Source organism: Petaurus breviceps, unplaced genomic scaffold (assembly GCF_028583685.1).
Source record: "Petaurus breviceps papuanus isolate PSGF00001 unplaced genomic scaffold, PetGlider_PUasm1.0 90879, whole genome shotgun sequence".
Taxonomy (NCBI): Eukaryota; Metazoa; Chordata; class Mammalia; order Diprotodontia; family Petauridae; genus Petaurus; species Petaurus breviceps.
In genome coordinates this window covers 49,938-68,791 of record NW_027187368.1, presented here as the reverse complement: position 1 = coordinate 68,791, position 18,854 = coordinate 49,938, and the positions used below count along the sequence as shown (strand labels likewise).

The window sequence follows — 18,854 nt, the reverse complement described above, 5'->3', positions numbered from 1 at the left end:
AATCTATGCTTGACAAAGAGCAATTAGAGCCTTCAAAATAATGGTTTTAAAAACCATTCTTTTTTAGCTATTTAATGGAGGTTTTGTTTCACAGGCTCTGCTGCCCAAATATTGTGAAAAGTGGCTTTCTTTAAATTGAGTTTTACCTGTAAACCACTTGGTCTTGCTTAATCAACAAGAAAATTTTTGCTGCACAAAAATTAGGTAGACACTCTAGATCGGAGTCCTCCAACAGATAATGGGAAATATATTGCTTCTTAATCTCATAGATAGAAAGAGTTTCAAGCATGAACACTCAGTGAACTCAAAAAAGGATCTACATTTTTAAAAAGTGACAATTCATATTAGCTTATTTAATGCACAAGAGCAAATTCAGAGAAACAAGTTGGAAATAGTTCCTTGCTTTATGAAGTCCAAATATATCTGTCATCACAATGTCTAATCCTACCACTAATCCTATGGTGTGAGACACCATACTGGTTTTATTACAGTCCACTCCTTTTAGAGGAGACTGCACTCCTAAAATGGAAACTGGAAAAACTATAGAATCTATGTATAAAATAAAAAATAGCCACAAAAATTTACCTCAGTATTTGAAAAGACCTGTGATTTCATCAGTTTGGGTATTCCTTCACAGATCTCAAAACCCTAACATGCAGCAAAACAAAACAAACAAACAAAAAAACCCAAGTTTTTCTTCAGAGGCTAGGCCTCTAATGCAGAACTTCTTCATACTGATTGAGGCTTGTTCTTGGACAACAGAGATGGAATCCTGATTAGATTCTGCCTCCAATGCCTCATGGGCATGGAATGCCTGAAGGTTATTCCACTGGAACCCAGACTCCAGTTGATCACACCCATGACCAAACCAAATAACACCTCAGACGATGATGGGGAGCACATGCCACCTTACCAGCAGTAGTCTAACAGATGTGGGGGCAAAACTGGGATGTAAACATGTTGCCAGAACATCGGGTAGAGCATAGCGGCCGACCCATGGATACAGGCAGTTAACTGGAAAAAAAACAAATATCATGAGATCAAAAGCAGGTCACAGACCAAGTGATACAAAATTCAAATAGAAAAAAAGAAAGAAGCAGGTTTAAAATCTTCACAGAAATACCTTGAGTGATACAACAGGCACAAAGTATTTTATAACAGCAACATGCAATTTAAATAAGGATTTTTGCTATTTATAATACTATTAGCAACAATAATAATAGCTGACTTTTAGCATTGTGCTTTAAAGTTTGCAAAACACTCTACATGAATTACCTCCTTTGATCCTTACCAAAACACTGTGAACCAGATATTATAGGAGAGTAGTGATTACTACTACTAATGATACTATTAATTTTATACTATTGTTCACATTGTGTTAAACTGATAGATCAATAATAATACTTCAAAAGATCTGTGATTCCATTAATGTGGGTACTTCAGTCTCCATTGCCATAGATTCTACTTCCTTCATGCCCTAGTGGGTGATTTCATAAGTTGCTAGGGTCATAAAAACCCATTCCCTGACACCTAGTAGCCAACCCTTCAGCAATGAGCTTCCTCACACTTAGCTAGTCCTGCTGATCCTTGGGCCAAAGAACTTGTAGTCCATCATTAGGTTACTACTCAAAGCCTTTCCGGCTTCCCAGGGCCTGCCAGAGCTTGTGGTATTCTGAAATAGTCTTTGTGAGAACCTACAGTTTCCTTCATAACTTGAAACAGAGGACTTTAATGGAGCACTTCAATAATAATAATTACAATAACAATAGCTCACAATTCTATAGCTTTTTATAAAGAATTGTCTTCAAAACACATCCATGAAATAAGAAATGTTTTTTTTTATATAAAATTTTCCAGTTTATTGTTTTCCTTCTAATTTTGTGTACATTAGTTTTGTTGGTGCAAAAGCCTATTTTTTAATTTTTCAAATGCTTTATTAACTTCTGATTTACATCATTCATTTCTGCCAGATTTTGAGTTAAAATTTTTCTCCCCGTTTTTCCCCTACCCACTGCCCCAAAATAGCAGTCTCACAAGATATCCCCTCCTCCAGTCTGCTCTCTCCCATATTTTCCCCCATACCCCTTTCGACTTTTCCAGTGGATCTCTATGCCCCAGTGCCTGTATATCTTATTTCCCAATTACATGTAAAATAGTATTAGTAATAATACATATATGTATATATATACATGTATGTATATATATATATATATATATTTGAGTATTTGATTTTAAAACTTGATCAACGGCTTTTAATTTTATAGCACTTTATGGTTTACAAAGCAGTGCCCTCACAACAGATCTGGATGGCCATTTGTCAGGTGTGTTTTAGTAGGGACTCTTTTTTGGTAATGTGTTGAACTAGTTGCTAGCTGAAGTTCCTTCTAACTCTCAAATTTCAAGATTTGGTGATTCTGAGGTAAGCAGTAAGAGCATGATGATTCCCATTTTATGAATCAATATATTTAAATAAGATACGAAATGACACAGCTGTAAAACACTTAAGTGCCTTGCACATAGTGAGCACTATATAAACGTCATCATTGTTGTTATTAACATACTCTCAAGTCTCTGTGCCTCAAGTCACTGCATTAGCATGAGGCAAATCTGGGACATGAATTCAGTTTTCCTCACTCTGAATCTCTCTCTAAAGAGACTGGGTCCTTCAAAAATACAAAATACCCCAACTATCAGAATACCAAATTGAGATTTTTAAATAATGTGATCTCAGTAAAGGAAACTAGACTAGTTGTAAAGGAATAACCAGTGTTTGTGGTGGGGAAACTTCTTGAGCTTGATGGACTTATTGAAGAATTCTATCAACTTTTAAAGAGAAATTAATGCCTACACTATAATTTTTTCTCAAAAATCAAGAAAAAAAGCACTGCATAAAACTTTTATTATGAGACAAATAAAAGTTTTTATACCGAAACTAGGGAAGGAAAAGCAAAGAAATAAAACCACATACAAATAATATTGATGAATATTAAATAAATTTTTAAAATAAAATTTTGATAAAAAGACCATAGCAATTTCTCAAAATATCATTTATTTAACTAAGTAACTAATATTAACTAACATAACTTTCTAACTAATATTCTTGAGAAGTAAGAATGGTTCAACATTAAAAACAAAACCAATGTATTAATCAGATTAAAAACAAAAAAACATAACAAATCACACAATTCTCTCAACAGATATAGAAAAAGCCTGGGACAAAGTAAAGAAATGAGGTGTGTATGTTGAGTTGGGAGTAACAGGAGCAGGAAGATACTGGGTGTCAAGGAGGTGGGAGAAGAATAGTGATGTTGATAGATAATTTGAAATTTAATTCCTAGAGATTAAAATTTGTTTTACAAGAAATGATAATGTCTCCATGAGGGGACAAAACAAACAGGAAGTCTGTGAATTCATTTTATTCAACAACTAAAACTTCAACAAATCATTAAGCCCCAAATGTGTGCAGAATACTGACATGATTCTTGGGATTGAGGTGAGAGGGAAATGGGAAGATGAGTTAGGAAGGGTAATAGAAAAATTACTGGATTGAAAGCAGAAGACCTAGTCCTTGAGTCCTGACTGCCACTAACTACCTGGGTAATCTTACACCAGTCACTATACCTTTCTTTGCCTAAATTTCTTCATCTGCAAAATGGGGCCGTTGGTGCTGTGAATATTATGTTGGCGCTACAGTAAGTGGCCCACAGGAACCCATTTCTATTTGAACTTGATGCCACTGCTCTACATGGCCCTCTTGTTTCTCCTCCTACACAATTTCACATCTCTTCGCACTTGCCTTGGCTATGTTCCATGCCTTCTTCCCTTCAGCTCATGCTCCCCTGGCTTCCTTCAGCACTCAGCACAAATCCTACTTTTTGTGGGATGTTTTTTCCCAGTCTCCTCTCTACCACCATCCCCACTATTGCTAGTCCCTTCCCTCTAGGATTCCCTTCCATTTACACTGCATATATCTTGTGTGTACATAGTTATCTGACTGTTTTCTCTCTAATTACAATGTTAGTTCCTCAACAGCAGAGACCAAATTTTTGCCTTCCTTTGAATCTTTATTGCTTTAGGTGCTTAATAAACACTTATTGACTGATACTAGGTAAATCATCCATGCTTACTAAGCCCCATCATTTGTAAAACTGAGCTAATAACAGGCCCCACCTCACAGGATAGTGGTGAAAAGAATGCTTTGTAAACCTGAAAAGCTATAGGAATATTAGTTATTAGTATTATTAATATTCTGTTCTAGCTAAGCACAAACCCTTGTAAATCACCCCGTTGGAAAGTCTTTGAGTATAGTGTAAATGGAAGGGAATCCTGGAGGGAAGGGACTAGCAAGAGGGTGGGGGGGGGGGGTAGAGAGGAGAAGACTGGGAAAAACAGATTACCACCCTCAAGAAAATAGCCATGAAGTGATGAATTGTTTCAGCCACAGTAACTCATGAAGCTGGTTACTAAGGTTTGGAAGGGCTACAGTTTGCATTGGTAGAAGGTATACCCATGCTGATGAGATCATGAATTTTTAAAGTATTGAAGTTATTATTATTAATGTTATATGTTAATATTAAATAAGATGAATATGATTCCTGCCCTAATGGAGGTCACAATATAGTATGGGAGATACATACAAACATAACTAGAATATAAGAAATAATTAATTGGCTTTTGATGAATTGGTTCGATCAAATAATTGATCTTCTGTTTTCTGAAATGACACTTCTAAATGTGTCAGAAATATAGAAAGTTTATGTTGATATGACAGTGACCACAGTGTCTTTGTGACAGAAGAAAATATAAACTCTAGTTCAAAATGAACTGCAGCCACTTTGGAGAGATGGACAGGGAAGGACAAACGCTAAACTATTTGTTTTCTTATGTTTCTCTAGTTTCTGGGTAGTCTGGTCCCGAGAGAACTCTGATTCTTTTGGAAGCTGTTAACTAGCATTTTGCTGACAGAAGGACATTTATGTAAAGTATGACAGCCAAGCCCCAACTAAAGACACCCCAAAAGTCAGTTAAACAAGGACAGCCTTCAGTTGGCTACTCTGCTGCTGTTTCTCAGTTTTGAAAGCTGCTTGTCAAAAAGGCCTTTTGCTCTGTTCCTCCCTGATGTCTCACAATTACCACACTACAAATCAGGTACACTTGACAATCAGAATTTCTTTTAGCAAATTGTTCCCACATCTAAAATGTTTTATAATTTACAAAGGGTTTTCTACTCTCCAAAGGAAGAAAGGAGTGGTACATGTTATCTGCTCCATCTTACAGATGAGTAAACTGAGGCAATGAAAAGGGAAATTATATTATTATGGTTCTAAAAAGATAATCAGTGTCTAGGTTCTTGTCAGAGAAAGATCAATCTTTTTCTCTTTGGTCCCTGACAATAGAATTATGACCAACAGATAGAAGTTAGCCAGATGTAGATTTCAGCTCCCTGAAATCAAGGGGTGGCATAGGTAAGTGGGAAAAGACCTAGATTTGGGGTCAGGAGACATGGATTTGAATCCAGATTGACACTTAGCCATATGATCATGGATTTAACCTCTCTGAGCCTCAGTTTCTTAATCAATAAATAATGAAGACAATTACATCTAGATTATCAGCTTCACAGGATTATAAAGAAGAAAATATTTTATAAATCTTACCATGCTAGAGGAATCTGAGTTATTAACATCATAAAGAAAAACTTTTCTCATAATTAAACTTTGCCAAATTAGCAGCCATAGGAAGGAATACCCTGGTGGTCTTCAAGTGGAAGCCCTATGACTACTTGTCATGGATGTTGTAAAAAGGATTGAGGTTGCAGGTAGAAAATAGTTTATGTTGCCATATGCAGGATCCCTCACATACCCTGAGTCCCAGTTCCTTCATCTCTTCAAATTGCATGATCTCCTTCTCCACTCTACCTAGATCACACACAAGGAGAGTCAGACCTTAGATCTTAGCATTATATCCATAAGTATTTCATTACCATGATCAACCTTCTCATATTCTTCTGACACTTCAGCTTCCTATCCTACTGTCTCTCGTTATACCTCACCAGTCTTAAACCTATTCTTTGTCTTCATGACAACCCTCTCATCTTCTCTTTACTCTCTTCCCAGTCTCAACCTTATAGTTAACCAATTCAACTCCACACTGTGTTCTACTTTAGAATTCCTCTACCCTGGTCCAATAACTGATTTCATCCCCTGCAAATCCCTAACCCTGAATTATTCTCATCAAGAGACTTCCCACATCGAATCAGTTGCCTTATCTTATCATTGCTACTTCAACATCCTTCACATCTGATGCTGTCTTTCTAATTACATATGCATAGTCAGAACCTCATTAACTCTCACCTGGATCATTGCAATGGCCTCCTTAATTGGTATCCTGGCCTCAAGATTCCCCACTGCAACCCAGCCTCCAAATAGTTGCCAAAGTGATTTTCTTTAAGTGAAAATCAGAGCACATTATTACCCTATTCAAAAAACTCCAGAAACTCCTTAATGCCTATAGTATAAAATATAAATTCCTCTTTAGCTCTTAAAGTACTTTATAATTTGTCCCCAACCTATCTTTCCAGGCTTATTGTACATTATTCCCCCTCTAACCATTCTACAATCCAGTCAAACTGGCCTTCTCTCTGCTCTTCCTACATTGGTCATAGTTGGAAGGGTTTTCCTCACCTCTGTCTCTAGCATCCCTCACTCCTTTCAAGAGGTTACATAAGCACTACCTCGTACACGAAGCATTTACTAATCCTTCCAATTGCTAGTGTCCCCTTTCTCTAACTACCTTGCATTTCTCTACCTCACATTTATTTTTTATCTACTTATACAAATATGTTTACCCTATGCCCCAAAGCCACAGAAATAGGAGTGACCCCTTCCAACCCAATCCCTAGACCTTCTTCCATCCTGCCCTGAAACCATGGTGAGGAACACATTTGTGGAGACGAACCAGTGATACATCTCCTTGCCTCCTCAGTGACCAGACTCTAAAGATCCAGAAAAGAAGGTTCTCATCTCCTAAGTCCTTGACACTAACCAATGGCTTGACATCAGAAACAGATGTGGCTTTAAATAAATGGGAATGACACTAAAGATGATGCAGTACTTTAACTGTCAGACCCTAAAGACCAGTGGGTATGTTCACTGGCTCTGTAAGTGAAGTATGCCTATCTGTGCTGTCTCCTCCATTAGAATGAGAGCTGCTAGAGAACAGGGATGATTTTGCTTTTTTCTTTATATTCCTAGTGCTTAGCAAATTGTTTTCTATACAGTATGGGTTTAATAAATGCTTTTTCACTCATTCATTCACTCATTCATTCATGTCATCTCTCTTGATATGCAAGCTCCTTGAGAGTACAAATTTTTCTTTTTTTGTCCCTGTATCCCCAGATTACTGACATACAGCAGAGGCTTAAATGCTTGCTGGTTGATTGATAAATAATAAATGCTGATTCACTGACTAATAGCCAACAAACCCTGGAAGTGAGGTATCATGTTATCCTTATTTTACATATAAGGAAATTGAGGCTGACAGAGGATAAGTGACTTGCCCAGAGTCACATAGTTATTAAATGCTTAAGCTGTTTTAGAACTTAGGTCTTCCTGACTCCAGGTATAGCCCTCTATCTACTGCACTCAATAATAAAGTGGATAACTACCTACCGCACAGGGATATATGGAAGATTAAATTAGATAATGGATGGGAAAAAGCTTTGTACTTAAAAAAGATATTATCATAAAATGATTTAGTATTATAGGGCCTTTCAAATCCCTAAAGAACACCTAGTCCAACTTTTCATTTTGCAGATAAGGAAACTGAAGATCAGAGATATAAAGATGATTTTTCATGATTATATGTTTATTAAGTGATTGAGATGACACTTGAACTCAAGTTCTGATTTAAAATCTGGTGCTTTCTAGTATACCCAAGTGCCTCCACAAAATTTGTTAAAGTGCTAAAACCAAAGTAAATAAGCATTCTTAAGTCAATCACAGCTCAAGTCATTTCATGAGGATTAATGTCAAGGGCAGAAGGCATCTTGTGAGTTCTTCCCAAGAACAATCTGGGACTGATTACCCCGAAATTTTCAATGTATTGAGATAATTTTGTTAGTCAAATTTAAAATCTTGCAGGTAAAAAATGGCGCATTGAACCCAAGTGTCTTGACTTGGAGTAGAGTGTTACACATCCTTAGTTCAATATCCAGGAATGACCAGATACATTTTGGTGTCTTCTAATCTTAGAATATGCTTGCTACAATTAGAATTCATATCTCCTTCCCTCTTCACTCTTGCTTATTACTCTGCCATCTTCTGACTGCAACATCCTTCCTCATCCAACCTTCAACCTAAAGGAATCCTTCCTATTTTCACTTCTCTGAGACTGAATTGCCTCATGTGTAAAAAGGTGACTTGCAGAAGTCATCTTTTAAAGACCTGGATGTGGATCAAATAAGATAAAGCATTTTGTAAACCTATCCTATCTCACTGGGTTCTTGGGAAGAAAGGATGGCAAACCATTATTAATAATAAAGTACTACATAAATATAATCCATTACAGAGACTTAGATTAAGTAGAAATACTGGTTCTTCTCCCACCCCACCCCATCCCCTCCCAAGCCCACTTCCTTCTTAAATCTCCCTATTTCCAGTCACCTGAGTATGAAATGCAGGTGCCATCTTTGTTTTTTTGTTCTCCTTCACCCTTCAAATCAATATGTGGCCAGGTATTTCTGATACTGCTTCTAAAACATGTCTCATACCATGTCCCCTTCTCCCAATCCACATGACTACAATGCTAGTTTGAGCTTTAATCTCCTCTCATCTCATCTACTACAATGGCCTCCTAATTGGTCTGCTCCTCCACTCTCAACTTTCTGAGACTCATCCTCCACATGGCTGACAAATTAATATTCCTAAAGCACAAATAAGACCATGCCAATCACTGCTTAACAAGTTTCAGAGGTTTCCTATTAATTCTAGGATAAAACACAAACTCCTTGGCTTGTAAATAAAGACTCTTCACAAACTGATTGCATGCTATCTTTATAATCTGATTACATGTTACTCATTCCTGACCCACTGCTTATTGTTTCCTCTACAAAACATTACATTTTCTGTCTCCTTGCCTTTGCATGCTGTTTTTATCATGTCTGGAAGCCTATCCTTACCTTTACCTTCTTGAGTCCCTACCTGCTTTTGAGGATCATAAGCTCAGGTACTGCTTCTGACACATGCCCTTTCCTGGTTCCTTCTTCCATTCGCCATCCTCTTCCCACCTCAGTTTTAGTGCTCCATCCTGAGGATTTCTCTCTTCTCCAAAGGGATTAATTTTCTTCTTATATCTTTGAAAACTCTGCTTCCCAGTCATACAACCATGCTGACTAAGTTCCTTACTAATTATAAGCACGAACAAGACTTATCTATCTTTCTTTGAAAAAATAACAACAAAAATCAACAATGCTTGAAAGAACTAAAATTTCATTTTATTTATTTTTGTTAAAAATGGCTCTACTTTGATACTTCAATGGGTCAATGATATTACCCATATGAGTCCTCTCCATCCTAAAGCCCAGATCACAATTTAACCATGTCTTCTCTTCATGAGGGGCTCTTGTCCATATTGTGCCAAAATTTCTTCACAGAGAGTCTACTCAATAGGTTGGGACCTTTCTTCCAGATCTTTTAATACTGTCTGGATATCAGTGGTGCATATGGGCAATTGACCAGTTTTTGGGAGATCATGCCTCTCATGGATGGCATCCATTATGTCATTTCTCTTATAGAATGCCGTGGTAATGCATTGCTCACCTATAGATCCCTTCACACATTCCTCTCTATTCACTGACTCTCAACTTTAATCCTTTAAAGATGATGGTATTCCATGAATAGTAGTAATACAGCATCACAAGATGAATACTAATGCTTAAAAATTGGTTCTTTGTTTCTAGAAGAAGCTTGGGGTCATTAAAAGTACTGTGCAGAGGCAACTGAACTTGTGCTTCTCCTCCTGTTCAGTTCAGGGCCCAGCTCATTGTCCATTCACAGTGCCTGTTCAAGATATATGTATTGATGGACCAGCTCTAAACCAACCCATATAAAAAAATACATTAGACTAAATATAGTCTTAGAATTCACTGCTTGGTAAGTTTCCAGTTACAAGGTCTTGGCTTCCCCTGAGCACAGTTTGAAATAAAATAATGCAGCTTGTTCTTATGGCTGGAACACACAGAGCAGAGTGTGCAGGCAAGGATGCTCTGGCATAGATCCAATGTTTCAAACCTGTCTGAAACTGTCACTCTTGTCTCTGCTTGAAGGGCTGCAAATAGGCAAGCTGCAAGACTGATGTGGGATTTGTCAAGTCCCATCATCCCAGAGTAAGTACTTTACCAATATTGTTCTGTCACCTTTGTCACCCAGAACAGCTGATTGTAGATGAGATAACATTCCCATTTTACAGAAGAGAAGTGAGGCACAGGTTAACTTCAGTGGCAAAAGAACTGACAACTGGATCAAAGTTTTAAGAGGGAAACTGACAATCTGCATCCTCCAGAGGAGGAGGGACTAGGGCGATGTTGAGGACCTGGAAGCTTGCCATTTGAGGATTTGTTGGAAGAACTAAGGATCTTTGGTCAAAAGAGAAGAAAGGACTGGGAGCAAGTGGAAAGTGGCTGCTTCCCCAATCATACAACCATACTGACTGGGCCCTCCACAAACATATCTTATTTTATCTCAGATGGGCCCTTCTGGTAGCAAGGTCTTTGTTATTCTTTTCCCTAATTGACTTCTTAACTTTCCCCAGGAGCAAAACAATATCTGTTGTAAAATGTTTCTTCTTTTTCAAAGCCTCCCAACTGGATATTTCTCCTCTCTTGCTCAGCAGAGGACTTCACCTCCATACTTTACTGGGAAAATGACTAATAATAATAATAATAATAACTTGTGTTTATATGAAAATAGCAAGGTTTTACAAAGCACTGGCATTATCTGATCTGATCCTCACAAAAGCACTTAGGGTTCTATGTGCTTTTATTATCCTCATTTTACAGAAGACAAAATGAAGGCTCAATGGTTAAGTGATGGTCAGGTTCACATAACTAGTCAGTGTCTGAGATAAAGTTTGAATAGAGGTCTTCCTGACTTGTAGATGGACACTAACCATTACCCCATACTGCCTCTCATATTAAGTGAACTTCTTTGCTGTTCATAAACCCACTGACATAATACCCTTTCTCTTCCTCTCTATAAAATAAAAGAGCTTTTCCTTTCAACAATAGCCTTAAAACGATTGTCTCAGGCAGCTTGCACTCACAATCATTCCACATCCCTCTCCTTTAATTCTCAATCTTTCCCTAATCTTCTGGTTCTTTCTCTACTTTTAGAGATATTCCTGGGTCTGCCCCATCCTTAAAATAATATCCATTTTAATTTAACATCTACTAAGTCCATTTGTTTTGTCTCTTCATGCTTTTACAACCAGACTCACAAAAATATGTCTCTATCTTTCTTTCTTCTATGTCTTCTTTAATTTACCTTTTTAATCCTTAGGAGCTGAAGTCCAATATCCACTGAAATACAACTGCACCAAGGTTAATGACCCATTGGCCTTTTCTCTGTCCTCAACCCTCATAACCTCTCTGAAACATCTGAAATTGTCAACTAACTCCTCTTTCTGGATATTCTCTGTTACTAGATTTTTGTGACACTTTTCCTCCTCCCCTGTTTCTCCTTCTACTTGTCTGGTTACTCTTTGACAATTTCCACTGCTCAATCATTATCCATAGCCCCTTCACATGTGGATGTTCTCTTGGGCTCTGTCCTAAGTCTTCTTGCCTTCTCTTTCTACACTTTTGATTGCTGGTTTCATCAGCTTCCATGGATTACTATCGTTCCTATGAAAATGACACATATATATCTAATTGTAGCCTCTCTCTTAAGTTCCAGACTTATATCATTAATGGATTAGGGGCCACTTCCAACTGGATGCCCCATAGACATCTCTAAATCAGCATGTTCAAAATGTAACTTATCTTCTCCCCAAATCCTCCTCTTTTTGAGGGTGCCAATATCTTTCCAATCATCCATACTAGCAGCCTAGGAATTATCTTTAACTCTTCCCTTTCCACATCACCCATATCCAATCAGTTGCCGAGTCTTTTCAACCTCTAACATCTGTCCCTTTTCCTTAACTCCACAACCATGCTGTTTTAGGCCCCCATCACCTCTCAGTTGGGTTACTGCATTAGACTTCTAATTGGTTTCCTTGCCTTAAAGTTCTCCCCACTCCAATCCCTCCTTTAAATGGCTACCAAATTTATATTCTTAAAGCACAGACATAATTATGTCATTTATCCACTCAAGAAGTTCTAGGAACTCCCAACAGCTGGTAGGTCAAAACACAAATTCCTCTAATTGGCACTGAAAAAATCTTAAAAACTGACTTTAGCCTATCTACCTTTGAAGGCTTAGCACACATTTATACTTCATGAACTCTACATGCCAGCCAAAACAGCTTCCTTGCTGTTTCTCATGTATGACATTCCACCTTCTGTCTCTGTGTCTCTGCTTATGCTGTCCCACATGCTTAGAATGCATTCTCTCTTTACTTCCCTCTCATAGAATCCCTAGATTATTTCAAGTCTCAATTAAAGTCTCCTTCCTCTATATATGGCCTATCCGGACTCCTCTAGCTGTCAGAGTGCTCCTTTCCTCTTCCTTCCCCCTAGATATTACTGTAGCTAAGCTTTATATATGCTTATCGATGCTCGAGTTATCCACTGATGCTCTCCCCTCCTCCAACAAAAGATCCTTGAGAAGAGAATACTTTGTTTCGGTAGATTTAGTTCCTAGCAAAATGCCTAACTCATATAAGATACAATGTCTAAATGAACAAAAGGAAAGATTAAGTGACATCTCCAGGGTCATAAATCTCATTTGATTTTCAACTACTTTCAAAGCATATTTAAGGTGGAAAATTTGGGTCATATGATTTAGTTTAGAATTCAAACATTCAAATGTTTAAATAATCTTTTAAATAAACAGAGAACATCTACGTAGCTTATCTTAGAGCATAGACTCTGAAGGAGATACTAAGATTAGACAGGATATTGTCCTCATAAAGTATATGGCAGAGTATGGGTATATGACAACTACATAGAGAACTATATTACACGATAGTGTGACCCTCTCATTTTATAGATAAGAAAACTGAAGCTAAGAGAAAGGGTATGATTTTCCCATGGTCCTGTTATAATTTAAACCTATGTCTTAAGATTTTAAGTTTATTCTTCCTAGTATACTATAATGTTGTACAGTCACTTCAGACATATCTGACTCTTTGTGACCCTGTTTGGGGTTTTCTTGGCAAAGATACTAGAATAGTTTGCCACTTCCTTCTCCAGCTCATTTTACAGATGAGGAAACTGAGTTAAATAGGGTTAAGTGACTTGCCCAGGGTCACCCAGTTAGTAAGTATCAAAGGCCAAATTTGAACTAAAGTCTTCCTGACTTCAGGCCCAACTCTCTATCCACTGCTACACCTAGCTGCCTAATGCTTCCACAAAGATTCTCTACTACATACATACACCATTTTCTACAATCATGCCACTGATCTCAAAAACATTTAAAAGTTTCTACTGCTTCTGGAATAAATTCTGATCCTGACATTCAGGGCATGCCATAATATGGCTCCAATCTGACTTTCCAGACTTTCTAATACTATTCCCCTTCAAATACACTAGGTTCAAGTCAAACCGGACTAAAGTATTTGTCTTTCCTCACAATTGTCCTACCTTCTTCTATCTTTGTGCCTATACTCATAGCATCTTCCATGCCTTTCCCCCACCATCCTCTACCTGTTGAAGTAACTGTTTTCCTTCAATGCCAAATTTAGATTCTCATTTAAGACTCTTCCGTTAGCCTTCCCATGAAAAAATACCTTCTTCCTCAAATTTTTCAAAGCACTTTATGTAGATCTCTACTTTGCACTTATCTTAGTCTTCTGTATCACATCTGTCTATGTGTATGTGTAAGCACTGGACCCTGTACATATAGGTACTTAATAAATGCTTGGGGAATTGAAAAAATATTCTGGCAGTGGTGTGAAAAATGGAATTCAGTGGGGGAAAGGAAGAGGTGATACAGCAGAAGGACCTCTACATTTAGTCAGAAGACCTACTAGATCTACTACTTACTACCTGTATAATTGTGGCCAAGTCATTTTCCTCTCTAGGCCTTGGTTTCCTCCTCTGTAAAATGAGGTCAGACTGGATAACTTATAAAAGTCTTTTCTGACTTGAAACCCAATAGTGCTATAGAAGTGATGAGAGCGGTGAAGTTCCAGAGGAAAGTTACATAAATGCAGGGTGATTTGTGCCTTGGTAACCTAAGGGCAGACCAGTGGTCACACATGTCAGGAAATATAACATAAGAACAGGAACTTTTTCTTGTGAAAGTCCTTTGATGTGTTTACAATAAAACAGGAAAGAACAAGAATCAGTTAAGCATCTCCTATTTATCATCCATAAAGGAAAACAATCAATACATAGCGAAAGCAAACAACAAAAACATGCAATTTCCTTTTATGCAAAAAAACCTCCACTATTTTATTGACAACTAAATCTTGAGATGTAAAACACAACACATAGATGGAAAATGCAGGGGGGAGAGACTCTGTATTGATGTGTTGCCGTTTCTAAGGATGGCAGCACTCTGGATGACTTCCGTGGCTTTTATCTTTCAGGTGCTTGATGGATCCTAAGAAGCATTAAGCTCCCATCTTATCAAACAAAATTGAGAAAAATGCAGTGGACTGAGGTATTACTGGCCACATCTGGATTCACCAAGAGAAGGTCACCAGAAGATCTCAGGCTAAAGTACACTTTATATATTTTTTTCTCCCCAACAACCCAAAGTGAGTAAAAATGGACTCCTCTAACATGGAGTAAATGTTAGTAATATGGGGATATAAAAGGCAACAATAGCTGGACCTTTTAATTCTAAAATTATAGGGGCCCCAGAGCCCAACTAAAATTACCATCATTTTCTTCAGAGAAATTCCTACAGCTAATCAAGACTCTGTGATGATGACATGTGAAATACAATGAGATATTTCAGGCAGCCATGAGATCAAATTTATGATTCGGTAAAAGGCAAACATGTTGCCTAGACATATCCTTCCCCCATTTCCTCCTATCCTCAAATCAGTAAGTTGACATATTCTCTTTCTTCATGTAATATTTCTATCAGTGACACAGAAAATCCCACTAAGCTTGGGTTAGTCTTTGATTAGGCTACATTACAGCATTCTGTAATATTCACAGTTATTAATGAAATAATTTCAAGAACAGTGTTAAATGGAGACTAGCACAGCACCTATTTAGGTATAGTTAGTCTTCTCTTGAATTCGTTCTGACACTTTAAAGGGGAGCTCAAACGTTCTGTTCAATGAGACCTTCCCTGATCTTCCTCACTGCCACCACCTCCCTGCCCACTGTCCTGAATAACACTCTCTTTGCATTTCTCTTATGAACAATGATACGTGGATGAATCCATGATCTCACTGGTGGAGATACTCCCTCTACTGGTGCAGATCAAACATCTCTCCACCCCTTCTCATCCTGCACAATTCTTCTCTACATCTATCTACAAAGTCTCTGGAAGAGCTACCTACATGAAGAAAGTCTTCTTTTGGTTCACTAAACAATTTGCAGAGTTCCATATGTGGGCTGATCACATTTTCTTTTTCTCCCCTACCATGACCTTCACTTCTGGTCATGTATATTGCTGATGGTATTTTTGTACTTGCTCTTATGAGTGGCTTCTGTACCTATCATACTATCATATATTACATTGGCATATCTCTATTATATATCATATATATATCACAACATATATAAATATTATAGCTATCTACGCACATGTCAAAATGATCTATCAGACTGTGAACTACATGTGGAAAACATCTGTATTTTAGCCAAATCTTGCATTTGATTCAATCCAACAAGTATTTATTAAGAGCCTACCATTCATTATGCCTTATATCTCAGAGAAAAGCACAGCACATTCTGAAACATCACTAAATATTCCCCAATATGCTTTCACCTTCCCATGGACTATATAAGGGTTTTTTTCTGATCAGTGACTTCATTGGGGGTATAAACCTAGCAGCAGAATTTCTAGGTCAAAGGATACAGAGATTTTAGTCATTTTACTGGCATAATTCCTGTTGAAAAACAGATAATAATAAATACTGCTTGCTCTCCCTTCAGCAGTAAACATGAATTTAGTCTTTGTGGACATAGCAGCACTAAAAAAAAGTTTTATTGATATCTTTTGTTTTTTATATCACAGCCTTCCTAAGTCCCTACTCTAAGTAAGCTTTCCCTTGGAACAAAGAAGAACAGTTAAGCAAAACAACCAACAGTTGCTGCTTGTGAGGCTCCACATCCACAGTTCCCACCTCTCTAATGAAAACCTGTAATAGCAGCATATTATTAGTCATGATAACCAAAACCTGATACAATGGTGATGTCAACAAATAATGCTTTATGAATGTAATGAACTAGCATTGTTTATCATGGAGAATTACAAGAATGAAGAATTGGGAGAAACTTGGGAAGAATAGCATGAAGCAATGCAGAGCAAGGAAAATAATGCCAAAATGGTAACATTCACTGTGACTAAAACTACAAAAAGTCAAAATAGAAAAATGATGGGGTGGCTAGGTGGTGCAGTGAGTAAAAGTGCTGGACTCAGACACTTAACACCCACACAAAAAACTAGCTGTGTAACCTTGGGAAAGTTACTTAACCCCAATTGCCCTCCAAAAAAAAAAAGAAAAAAAAAGATAAAACTGTGGTCAAATACAATGGCCAGTGTTACTACCATAGTGAGAAAGTTAAAAGATGCTTTCCTCTTTAAGTTACTTATCGTTAAACTACTTCCTCATGGAATGGATTTTTGTAAAGGGATTTGCCTGGGCATTTGTTAGGATGTATCCATTGTGTCAAAAACCAAAAAGTACATAAAACCTAAAGTAAAGAGAAAAAAACTAAGTGAAAATTTATTACGAAAAAAAATTGTATTTACCACCACCATATAGCTATATTGCTGGTCCTTATTGGTGGTGTGATGCCTGCATTACTTAATTTCAAAGCTGGTATTCCATTACATAAAAGTTCATTCTTCCCATTCTGAAACCCAGTCTTGTCACAAAAAATACTTTAAAAACTTTAAAGAGCTATAAAGAATCAGCTATTGCCTGGGGGTGGTGGGGAAAGCCTGTAATCCTTGATACTAGAGAGGTTAAAGTTGGTGGCTTGAGTTTAGAAATTCTGAACTGCAGTGTGCTAAGCCTATCAGGTGTGCACTTCAAGTCTAATACCCATATGGTGAGCACCTGGAAGCAAAAGGCAACCAGGTTGTCTAAGAAAGGATGATCAGCCCAAGTCAGGGACAGTACAGATCAAAACTTCGGAGATGATCAGCAGTGGAACTGGGTCCATGAATGGCTATTGCACATCCAACCAGAGTGAGATAGGGAGCTTCAATTTCCTCCCTTCCCCCACACAAAAAAGTGTTTAAGGAAAAAAGCCCTTGACAGTTTGGAAAGCACTTTCCTAACAACAACCCACTTGTTTTTTGTATCTCCAGTCCTTAGCAATGAGAAGGCACTAAATAAAAGGTTTGTTGACTGAGTAATGGCTAGCTATGTGGTCTACTATTCTTATATCTGTTTTATAAATGAGGAAACATAGAATCAATGAATGGAGGTTATTTGCTCAAGGCTACATGGATAAGAAGTCATTGCGGCATCTCAGAATTAGAGTTGGAAGGAATCTCCATCCAGTTTCCTCATTTCCAATAAGGAAATGGAGGCCTAGAAGGTTAAGTAACTAAACCAAGGACACAAAGCTAGTAAACAGTAGATAGAGCCAGGCTTCAGAAACAAATCCTATGACCCTAAATCCAGCTAGCTGCCTTTTCACTGCCCCATACTGATGGGACTTGAACCTGCATCCCAACTTTAAGGGAAGGGCTTTTTTTTTTTAAAACCTATGTTCCACTGACTCTTAGGAAGGTTCTGGGTATAGCACCAGCAGATGCTAGTTAAAGTTTAAATAGTGTTTTAATGTGTTTGTTGAAGTCGCAAAGCATACAAGGATCATTTCTTTCCCTGCTGAACTCCTGGCAGAGAACACAGTACAGGAGTCAGCCTATTTACATTCTCCACTTACAGTGCTCAGCTTGCTGCTGCTGATGAGGATTCGTCGTTCATATAACATACTGGCATAGAGGTGTAGCATGTTGTTGACATCCACAGCCACGAAATATTCAGTCAGATTTCTCTAGGAGGTATAAAAAAGAATTGGTTGTGTTTTGATTTTATCCTTCATTATAAACATTAACACAGTGGAAGTGCATGAAACAGAAATAACTTAGCACCCTGGAATCCACTTGCAAGGTGCCATTTCCAATGGAGGAAAAGAGTTAACAGGTCACGTGGGTCAACCTTTAAGGTTCATCGCAGTACTGCTGACAATGTTGTCATTCCTCTTCCTTCCAATTCACATTTGGTTCTAAACTGAGAAGTCTAGGGCTTTGCAGGCATTATTGTAGATTCACAGGTCCCATATCTTAGACCTAGCTGATCCCATTCACCCAATGCATGAATCTTTTGCCTGTCTCTTTGACATTGCTCCTTGACATTGATATTTTCTTTGTAATGTGGTTGCAACTCAAGCCCCTCCCCACTACGCCTTAATCTGTTGAAATCCTACCCAATCAGCAAGGATCAGCTTAAATACCACCTCCTCCAGCACAGTCTCTCTTGATCCCTCCAGCAGGTAA

The 18,854-nt window shown here is 37.7% G+C and overlaps 1 protein-coding gene across 1 annotated transcript in view; it reads right to left on the bottom strand.

Annotated features, from left to right (window-relative positions):
* DENND1A (DENN domain containing 1A) overlaps window positions 1-18,854 on the bottom strand; it is a gene marked incomplete at its 5' end in the record, with an annotated part of 386,178 nt that overhangs the window by 322,582 nt on the left and 44,742 nt on the right. Inside the window, 2 exons of the mRNA XM_069073945.1 lie at window positions 914-1,014; window positions 18,242-18,352. Of these exons, the coding sequence (XP_068930046.1) occupies window positions 914-1,014; window positions 18,242-18,352 (212 nt within the window). The remainder of the gene's footprint in view (window positions 1-913; window positions 1,015-18,241; window positions 18,353-18,854) is intronic.